Source organism: Hyalella azteca, unplaced genomic scaffold (assembly GCF_000764305.2).
Source record: "Hyalella azteca isolate HAZT.00-mixed unplaced genomic scaffold, Hazt_2.0.2 contig663, whole genome shotgun sequence".
Lineage (NCBI taxonomy): Eukaryota > Metazoa > Arthropoda > Malacostraca > Amphipoda > Hyalellidae > Hyalella > Hyalella azteca.
The window spans coordinates 95,498-106,181 of NW_025931002.1; the positions used below are offsets into that span (position 1 = coordinate 95,498).

Below are 10,684 nucleotides of genomic sequence, written 5' to 3' on the forward strand. Positions count from 1 at the left end.
CTCCGAGATCTCGAACTAGTTGCTTTTCCTCAATTTCTGTGCCATCTGATGCCAAGTAGCGATGTGGCATTCCGATCTCTGTGTGGACTCTGTATCTCATTACTTCTAACTTGGTGCCGTTTAACTGCATATTGTTCACTAGAGCCCAATCGTAGATTGTCGACAAGTCATCCTGTAACCTCTCGCAGTCTAGGTCATCTGTTATCTTCTTGAGCACTCTTGTATCGTCCGCAAATGATGATGTGGATGCGTGGGTAAGTTCCGAGTCAATATCAGCAATGTGGATGAGGAAGAGGATCGGTCCAAGCACTGAGCCCTGCGGAACTCCGCTTTCACCCTCGCTTCTCTCGATTTCGAGTTTCCAGTTGCGGCAGCTTGAACTCTATCTGTAAGGAAGTTGTGGATCCACGCTAACAGGCTTCCTCTTACCCCCAACAGCCTCAGCTTTTTAAAGAGCACCCCATGGTCAACTTTGTCAAAAGCTTTAGCAAAGTCTGGGTATACTACGTCCATGCCAGCTCCCTCCTCCAGCTGGGCCACAAGGCGGTGATGGTGCTCCAGTAACTGCGAAAAACAGGAGCGAGTACGCCGAAAACCATGTTGTCTATTATTATACAGGTCAGCCTCTTCCATATACTGAACGAGCCTCATGGCCACTACCTTCTCTAAAACATTGATCACGTGTGAGGTCAAGGTAACAGGTATGTAATTTTGGGGTCTGTCCCCTGAGCCTCCTTGTGGATTGGCGTTATCAGTCCCACTTTGAGGCCTTCAGGGATAATTCCCTCCGTCATCGAGGCTTTCCAGAGCATTGTGAGCGGAGCCTCCAATGCTCCAACACACTTCTTCAACAGCACTGCCGGAATTACATCGGGTCCTGGCGCTGAAAACGTTGCCAGTTCTTTGATACTTATTTCCATGTCTTCTGGTCCAAACTCAATGTTCTCCAACTCTCTACCGCCTGGCAGCTCCTGGAGAACTTCAATTTCATTCTCCTCCCTTGAGTAGCGGGGGTTACTGAACACAGTAACTCACACATGCCATAGTCATCTCCGACAATGACTTCGTTATCCTTAAGCGGGCTGTCCTGTGCATCAGGATTTATTTTCCTGTCTAGTATTAAGTGCTCTTTATGTGTATTTTTTCATGCACCTAGTGGCAACATTCTAAGAACCGTTTCATTAGCCGCTACGTCTCGCACGTCAGTTCCTTATCTCGACGCACGATGACTAGGTTATTCGGTGTTACGCCCTTTTTCAGTATTCTAAATTTACTACTTTGAAATATTACTTGAGAAATATCATGACTGTTATATGTATATTCGCGTTCATTTATTTTTGTCATTTGTTTAACCCGCAGCTATCCCTCAGTGTGCTAGTAAGACTTTTCATGTATTAGGGAGGAAATTTAAAGGTGGAAAAAATCTTTCATTCTGATTCAGGAAAGTAGGGCCAAGCACATACATCCACTGCGTTTTGAGGTGCGATTAAAAGCCCAAAATCTGAATGCGTCTTAATCCCTCCGCTGGCTAAGCCAAATAAAGTTTGTACCAGCGTTATGGGCCCACTGGCGTCTTTATTTTAGCGTATTTAAAAAATACTTGGGGTTCTCTTTGATGACCTCAACCACTCGCTATTCCGCGGCTTGTTCTTCCATCATGTGCAAGTCCTGCAGCCTGAGTTCGATTTCCTTGTGCAAATCTACTAGCCTCAGTCTCATCATATCACTAGTAGATTCAGCTATTTGTTTATTTAATCGCTTGCGTTTTCTCATAAGGGTTCGTCGGTCACCCAGGATGCTGCGGACTTTATAGCCTGTTTTTCTCGAGGTATGACGCACACATACATGTGCTAGTTTCTCACACAGTTCTGTGTAGATTTCCTCAGCATTCATCTCGTGAAAATCAACTCTCCAATCGATTTCGTCAATATCATTCCAAATTGCCACCCAATCCGTTCTTCGGTTGTGGAAGTTAAGTCCTGCCAGTCCCACTTGGGGTATAAACCCGGGCTGGGTTTCAATTCCAATTGTCGTTTCCACCATCAATAAGCGATGGTCAGAGAGTGAGGGTCCGTCAACCCGAACGTCAACCACCATTCTTTTATAATTAGTAAAGAAGAGATCGAAGATATCGTGTTCCTTCTTCGGCGACCGTACCTGCTACCTGAGTAAGTGTTCCGCAGCTAACTTAACAAGTTGGGCTTCTTGACTTGTGTCGCGGTCATCGACCTCTAAGCCGCCAGGGCTTGTCCAACGGATTCGTGGGAGATCGAAGTCCCCCCAATTATTTGGTTGGGGCTGGGTCACCCAGTTCAGCCACCCTGGTTTCTATTTCCTTAAGGGTTTTGTTGTAAATTTCCGGTGAGACAAGCAGGAGATCTATAGACAATAGCTACGCACAGGTCGAATTTTTTTATGTGGAGTAGGGCGTGTTCTACAGAGCCGTCAGAGTTTCCAGATTTCGATCTCAATTCTACAGTGCTTCTTGCGAGGGAGTTCCTAAGGTAGACAATTACTTCACCCTTCTTTCTCCCTTCCTTCCGGTCCGCGCGGTAGTGTTGGAATCCTTTCATTGCAATTTCCGAAGCGAGGATATCTTTTCTTAGGTGCGACTCCGTTAGTGCAAGATCCCACCCTCGTCGGCCATCTCACGTAGCACGCCAATCTTGTGACGCGCTCTCAGTGGAAAGAGCCTCTCGATGTTAGCCAGCAGAATGCCAGACTCTTCCCTTATTGGTACGCTTACCTGCGTCTCCACCACTCTGCCTGGCGCCCCTGGCTCAGCAGCTCCTGCATCTGGAGTTGCATTATTTCCAGCTGCTGCATCTGGTGTTGTATTTGTTTCCTCATTAAAAAAAACACTGAAGGTAACCTCTGGCCCCCCGCGTGCGTCCCTGTCCCATACGCTTGGACCACTCACTGGAGTAGCAGGTTGTGAGTGGTGGAGGCCCGCCTCCACCTACACGTTTGCAGGTGGAGGTTATAAGACGTGTAACGTGTACACGTATGCAGGTGAACTATAATACGTGTACTCGTGTGCAGGTGGACGTACACGTGCGCAACCTGTGGGACCTGCTGAGCGTGGTGTGCTTCAAAGCGCCCGTGTCGTGTCTCAGTCATACGTACCCTACGTCCCTGCCACACCACACGCACGTGCCCACGTGTGGCGTGGTGAGTCTTGCGCGTGCCACGTGTGGCGTGGTGAGTCTTGCGCCTGCCCATGTGTGACGTGGTGAGTCTTGCGCGTGCCACGTGTGGCGTGGTGAGTCTTGCGCGTGCCACGTGTGGCGTGGGGAGTCTTGCGCCTGCCCACGTGCGTCGTGGTGAGATTAACCACGTCCGGGAAATGGCCAGAAATCTTAGCTCAGATGTTGAGTCAGCTCAGGACATTTGTGGTAATAGATAGTGTTCAGTGATTATGATTATTATATTATTATTATAACACTGTTATCAGTGATGTTGCATGGGCAGGCTGAGGCGGAGCGTCGACTGCAGGCTGTAGGCGGGGCTGCGTCATCACGCGCTGGGGACCTGGAGGCCATCGCCCTGCAGTGCGTATACCCCAGAGCCCATCTGGCAGTTCAGCCGTTGCTAAAAAAGAATTTGTATTATTAACTTTTCAAATTTAGCTTGAAAATTCCCCAAGTATAGAAATTATCAGCACCACTTTCCAGATAGCCCCTATGCCCTCCACCCCAGATAGCCCCTCCTGCCCTACCCCCTCCCTCCTCCCCACCCCTGCCCCCCACCTGTATAAGTGTTACCACAGCACAACACAAGTTAGCTAAGAACTTATACTGGCAGCGGTAGAGATGGATTTTGGGGTCTACGCTCGACGATGGTAAAATGCACACTAACAAGACGCGTGCTACTATCGTACACGCTAGTGTCCGCAGGTACATACATAATGGTTCGCATGAAGCTCGCTACCAACAGCTCGACACACTACGATCCTCTCCTCTGGTAAGGGGAGAGGATAGCATACACTTTTTCTTTTCGTCTTGCTTCTCGTAATTTTAACCATTAATTAAACGATAATCACGAGTAACCGTGCCGCGGTAACCGTGCAGGTTCGCGCAGAGCGGCGCCCTCCGGCAGCACTGCGAGGCGCTGGTGCGCGCGGGCGCCTGGACGCGCGCCCTCGCCGTCGCCCCCGCCGTGTCGCTCCCATACTGGAGGAGCCTCATGACCAGGTGGGTGCTGGGGGAGCCTCATGGCCAGGTGGGTGCTGGGGGAGCCTCATGGCCAGGTGGGTGCTGGGGGAGCCTCATGACCAGGTGGGTGCTGGAGGAGCCTCATGGCCAGGTGGGTGCTGGAGGAGGCTCATGACCAGTTGGGGGCTGATTGTTGTCACATGATACGTGCCACGTGCCCGTGACGGTCTTGTACGTGCCACGTACCCACGATACGTCCCCCCAGGTACGTGGACGTGCTGCTGAGGGAGGAGAGCGACACTGCCGCGCCGTTCCTGATGGCCGCGCGTGACGGACGCCGTCTCATGGACTTCCATCTGGACCGCGGTCAGCCATAGGGCTAAACAATGATACATGATTGGTGATAATACTTTGCGATGATTGATGCACGTAATGATAATTGATTATAAATGATTATGAAAATCAGGAGGCAAGCCGTAAATTGGTGACAGGAAAGTCAACGTCGTAGCAATTGTGCTAAGATAAATTGAATAGAAATATATTTATTTAATTTCCCTTTACTTTACTTAAAGGTGGACTAATAATATTTCATATTAGTCCATAGGCCATTTTGATCAGGCCGCCTTAATTGGCGATTTAGACTAGAATTTTCACAACCTGTTACGGGTTTCGAACCCCCCAACTCGCTGCTACAATTTTGGTGATCTTAATCACTCGGGCATCCTCAGCTATTAAAAATAATATGATGTATTTTAAATATTATACTTTGTTCAAGATTGCAGTGCTCCGTACACGTGAATTTTATAGCCAAGTTAATTGCATTGCAAACCTTAGTTCCTTTCATTGGCGACCAATATTTTCTTTGTGTAGTGGCATAAAGAATAATTAGATTAATCTGTTCGTGTTATTCTGATATAAGTATTGACGCAGATAATAATTAATTTATTTTGAGAACAAAATGATATTGAGGGCCCCTACTCGACGTGGCATTGAATTTTTATCTGCAGAGAATTGAAGTTATTACTGTATTTAGTTTGAAAGTCGAAAGCCCTTTCGTTATAATTTGAATTACTGATTTATTTACGAACTATTCTATTACTTCATCAAATATAAAAATATCTTTAAGTAAATTGTAGTAAACAGTAACCCTTGTGCCTGGATATCAAGATGGCAGGAATGGATGCTGGAGAGCCAGTTTCCGGCATCAAAATTTAAATTGGTACTTTACCTACAATTTAAGACGTCATTCAAATAGAAACTTTAACGGAAAATGCATAATTTAATTCAGAAATGTGAGGCGAGGCAACAAAGATTGCACTTGGTATATTTTGTGCTCAAAAAATATTTCGGTGCATAATTAGAAATTTGTTCGCAAATCGTAAATGAAAAAAATAATCTCGCAGTGCATGATTAAAATTTTTCTCTGATCGTGCACGAGTTAATTAAATGTGGAGCTTTCTATCCGCTTTTGAGATTAGTAGCCGAAGGTTCAGCTTGGAATTTACGTTGCTCTTGGGTGTCGGATTTCAGATGTCGTTATAAAGTGTATGACCTTATGATGAGTTCAGGACTTCCTAGTTAGGAAGTCACAGGTCACACGCTGATGCGCCGCCTTCGTCGTCCTCCGTCTCCGATACGTCGCTAGGCAGGTCACCCCGCCCTCGGGCCCCGGATGCATGGCTACAAGTGTGTGAACATTTTTACTTGCGTTCAGTGCTTTAAAAAAATTTCAATAACTCGCAGTCTGTCTCATGCTTGCAGGTGACGTGAAAGCCGCCTTCAGATCCTGTGTTGCTCTAGAATCTCTGAGTGCCAAGCCACTGGACAGAGAGCCTTACGATGATGTTCCTGCTGCATCATCAACGTCTGTAGCATCAAAACCTGACGTAGAATCAACACCTGCTACAGCATCAACACCAGAATCATTATCGACACCCGGAATAGTAGCAACACATGCTTCACCCCCAACATCTGCAGTAGCTGTAACCAAGTCAACATCAACACCTGCTCTAGAAAAATTATCTTTGTCACAGCAGGAACCTCCACTACAGGGGTCAAAGTCCCCAAACGTAACCCAGACCACCTGCAACGACATATTAAACAAATTAAACTCCACCCCTACTGTAGCCTCCCCGACACCCGACGACACGTCCCCTTCAGCAGCAACATCCACTGCAGCAGGAACATCTTTTGCAACACCAGCATCTCCTCCAGCAGCCGCAACATCCCCTGCAGCAGCCATATCCCTTGCAGCAGAAACATCTCAGGAGGCCAGGGCCCCACAAAGGGCGTCTCGTCGCCTGCAGGAGAGCGCGGCAGTGCTGAGCGAGTGGTTTCTCAACCGAGGGTCGCCTGTGCAGGCGAGCTGCGCCCTCCTCGCTGCCGACCATTTCACCGTCAGTAGTTCTCAGGGGCACCGTCAGTGATTCCTTGAAGTTTCTTTTAATAACTTGAAATTTTATTAAGTTATGAGATGCGCTGGCCATTTGATAACATAACATAACATAGTGATCTCGGCGCTGCAGTGTAGGCCTGATGTGGCCTGTCGCCGATTCTTTTCCTTTTCGTGCCTTGTTCACAGAAGATCTAAAATCGTGTCATTTGACCGTATCTTTTCACGACTGACGAAAGTTTGAAATAGCTACTCGACTTCCACCGGGTTTGATATGGTGCTAGGCATTTCAAATCTGAACATATATTTTTTCATAGCTTTATCTAGTCTGTTCTTGAACGCGTTCATACTTGGAGCGCCAACGATGTCATCGGGGAGGCTGTTCCACATGTCGGTGATTCGAAGCGAGCAGAAATTTTGTCGCGTGGATAAGTTGCAGCGTAGTTATTTTAGTTTATAGCTGTGGCCCCTGGTGTTGGTTCTTGTTTCAAATTCTAGTAATCCTTCGGGGACTTTGTATAAACCATGAGCATACTTGTATACTTCAATGAGATCCCCACGCAAACGTCGATAACTGAGGCTTTTCATTTCAGCTGCATTGTCCAGCGTTTGACGTGCCTGCTGTATCCTGTCACTGGTGCACAGGGCTGCCTGCTGTACCTGCTGAGGGGTCATGAGCTGGAGCTGCTGCTGAGCGTGGGGCGCCTCCTCGTCGCCAGCGGCGTCGCCGTTAGTGGGGACCTCGCCCCCTACCTCGACGTTGCCCTCACCTACCTCGCCCAGCGCGCCCTCGCTCTCTCCTTACCCCACGTCGCCCTAGATCTCGCCCGAGCCCACTCTCAGGTACTTTGCCTAAGGCGCTCATGTCCAATTTAGGAGGTCCTCGTTTTGGTCACACTGATGCGCCGCCTTTGTCGACCGCAGTACTCAAACCACTACCGGGTTCAAACCACACTGCCAGTCACGGTCCAGTCCAATATTCTTTAATGCGTCTCTAAAAGCATCCAACCCCGCCGTGCAAGATACCTGTCATGCCCATGGTGTGAATGAAAATTCAAATTTTAATTTGTGTGAAATTTAATGCATATGTAGAAATGCACAAAACAATATTGGACTGGACCACGACTTGTATATGCCTGACCTGTGCAAGGCAGCATGGTGTAAAACCCGGTCTTGAAAGGAAGGTTTCCCAGCCACTGGGGTCAGGAGGTAACGTTTAATGTGAATGCCTTGCATCTGTTCGCGTTTCACCAAGCTGATGTAAAATGCAGCGCGCAAAGCTAGCAGCAGTACTTCAGAATGTGGGATCACGAGTGCTCTGAAGAGTGCAATTATTGGCCACAGTTTCTCTTGTTCGAATTGTCTACTAGATTCATCCCATCTGTTGTCTGCCTTTCTGTCTGCTATAAGAATAGAATAGAATAGAATAGAATAGAAGTGTCGGCACTGAAGAAATAGGCCCATAGCCTGTTGCCGATTCTTGAATTTTTCGTGACTTGATTCACAAGGGATCCGGCCTTTGGAACCCGATCTTTCCATAACTGACGATTGATTGAGATAGCTGCTGGACTTATTGCCTGGTCTGCTATAGTTGCTTAGTTTCCAAAATCCTCCCATGGTCAACTTCGTCAAAAGCTTTAGCAAAGTCCAGATATACGACGTCTACGCCAGCTCTCTCCTCCAGTAAGGCCACGAGACGGTGGTGGCGCTCCAATAACTGTGATTACCACAAGCTGCTTTGCCAACGCATACGCCGTCCATCATTATATGCACTTCGGCTCTTCCGTTTACTAGACAATCCTCATGACCACTACCTTTTCAAACACCTTGATCACTCGTGAGGTCAAGATCACTTGTCTGTAATTTGGAGTCAGTCTCCCGTACCTCCTTCGTGGATTGGCGTTATCAGTCCCACTTGGAATTACATCAGTGATAATTCCTCCATCAATGAATCCTTCCAGAACATCGTGAGGGGAAGCTTTCAGGGCTCAGATATACATGTACTGCCGGATCTCCAACGGAGGATGACTTCGATTTTACTCAACTGTCTTGAGTAGCTCTGACTGCTAAACACTCATAGTAGTTTCTTGCAGCTCATACATGCTCTGATCAGCTCCAACGAGGAGAGCGTTATCCTTCAGTGGGCCCACTGGCCCTTTATTTAGCCTCGACTGAGTGTCGCGAGTGCAATCTGATGATGGTACTTTTTGATGATGGCACTTTTTGATGATGGTGCCTTTTGATGATGGTGCGTTTTGATGATGGTACCTTATGACGATGGTACCTTATGACGATGGTGCCTTTGGATGAAGGGGCCTTTTGATGATGGTGTCTTTTGATGCTGCTGCATTTTGACGATGCTACAGATCTATAATGCTGTCTCCTAGTCCTAATGCTGCCACTGCGACAGGGCGTGTGGGGCCTTGTGCTGCAGTGCAGCGTGGTGCTCAGCTGTGACTCGTCCTGCAGAGAGGCTCTGCTGGGACGCTCAGACCTGCAGCAGTTCCTGCAGTCTGCTGGAGACGCTCAGCGTCAGGTACAGCAGATTTTTAAGCTTTTTAAGCACTGCCATGGATATGCATGAAAAGGATACCAGAATATGAGTTCAGTAAGTGAATAAAATCTTTGAATGTATTGTTTCAACGCGGATGAGCCTGTGCACAGTATATCCATTGAGTTCCGATAATTAGGTTATTTTTATGCAACTTCTTTGCGCTGTTTCTCGCTAATTTTTATAACTGATATGTGACCGCAGCGTAGTGGCGGGAAACGGGCTTCCAACCCTACATTCTTCTTAATGTTGGAGCGAACTGATTTTTTGACTTTTTACAAGGAAACGTTGAGGCAAACACCGTGGTTTGATAGCCTAGCCTTACATTTGCTTAGGCTGCTACATGCTACATATTGGCATCTACATGTGCTCAAGCCGCTACGTGTACTTTGACCGCTACATGTACATTGGCAGCTACATTTACTCCAGCCGCTACGTGTACTTTGACCGCTACTTGTACTTAAGCGAAATTTGACAGTACATTGCTAATGACTGATGATAGCAAACTGCAGCACATGACTGCTGAAGCTGCAGGAAGTGTAGGTGACAGGCAATAATCTACTTGCAGGAGGCGCTGGCGGAGGACCTCACGCACGAAGAGTTCCTTAAAGTGCAGCAAGTAATGACCGGCCTGCTGCAGGCTGACCAGCAGGCCACAGCCGTGCAGGACGCGCTGCAGGTCGTCACAGGTAAGTTTAGTGGCAACAAACCTCTATTGAATACTAGTATAGTTTGCTCGGAGGCGCTCTGGCTAAATATTGCACTGGAATTTGGAATACTGTAAACCAAAATCACGTGATTCCTGTTTTCTCTAATTACAGTAATGATAATAAAGCTTATTCATGCTGATTTAACGAAAAATTCCCTTAAAACAAACATTTCACATAAACCATAGAGATCACATTTGCCTCGTTTCAAAATATGAAATATTTTAATGCATTACAAATTTCTACGTACCAATTTATAAATAAAATCATTTAAATTTTTGATCTAATATTTTTCTCCCAGTTTTATAATAAATCACTACTATACTATTTGTAATGAACTTTCACTAGCCTCGATATGTAGCCCCTATATTTTTGCAGTGCCTGGCTTCAAACTCATAACCCATATTCAACATCACTAATCACCCAGTAATACTTTCTATTGGTTCTCCACGTCCACTATAACAAATCTATAGGCAACAGATATCGCGCTGCCATAAATTACTTTATTAAAGTAGCAGCAATCCATATGTACACGTAAGATATCGTACATAGGGAGACGTACGACGAGGATGGGAGCTTAAAGTCAATAACATAATGCATATAATAACTAGTTCCTAGTAAGCTCAGGTCCGTAGTACAGTTGCTACCTTAGTGCGGGTTTACCCGCTATTTTGTCGTAATAAATTCCTTACCACCCATTTTAACTCAACACCAGTCACTCACCACCTACTCCCCTCAGCCGCCACTCACCCACCACTCACACCTCACCCCTCACTCACTACTCGTCTCTTATACACATCTAGATGTGTATAAGAGACAGTTCCACTGCTGCAACACAACAACACAATCTCTCCCCCAACACAACACAGCACAACACACA

The 10,684-nt window shown here is 46.8% G+C and overlaps 1 protein-coding gene across 1 annotated transcript in view; it reads left to right on the forward strand.

Moving 5' to 3' along the window:
- The window catches only part of LOC108680162 (WD repeat-containing protein 17), a 33,059-nt gene that overhangs the window by 19,257 nt on the left and 3,118 nt on the right, over positions 1 to 10,684 (forward strand). The window contains exons 17-24 of the mRNA XM_047880632.1: positions 3,043 to 3,171; positions 3,472 to 3,551; positions 4,071 to 4,193; positions 4,420 to 4,520; positions 5,916 to 6,550; positions 7,192 to 7,389; positions 8,957 to 9,082; positions 9,666 to 9,786. Coding sequence (XP_047736588.1) covers positions 3,043 to 3,171; positions 3,472 to 3,551; positions 4,071 to 4,193; positions 4,420 to 4,520; positions 5,916 to 6,550; positions 7,192 to 7,389; positions 8,957 to 9,082; positions 9,666 to 9,786 — 1,513 coding nt within the window. The remainder of the gene's footprint in view (positions 1 to 3,042; positions 3,172 to 3,471; positions 3,552 to 4,070; positions 4,194 to 4,419; positions 4,521 to 5,915; positions 6,551 to 7,191; positions 7,390 to 8,956; positions 9,083 to 9,665; positions 9,787 to 10,684) is intronic.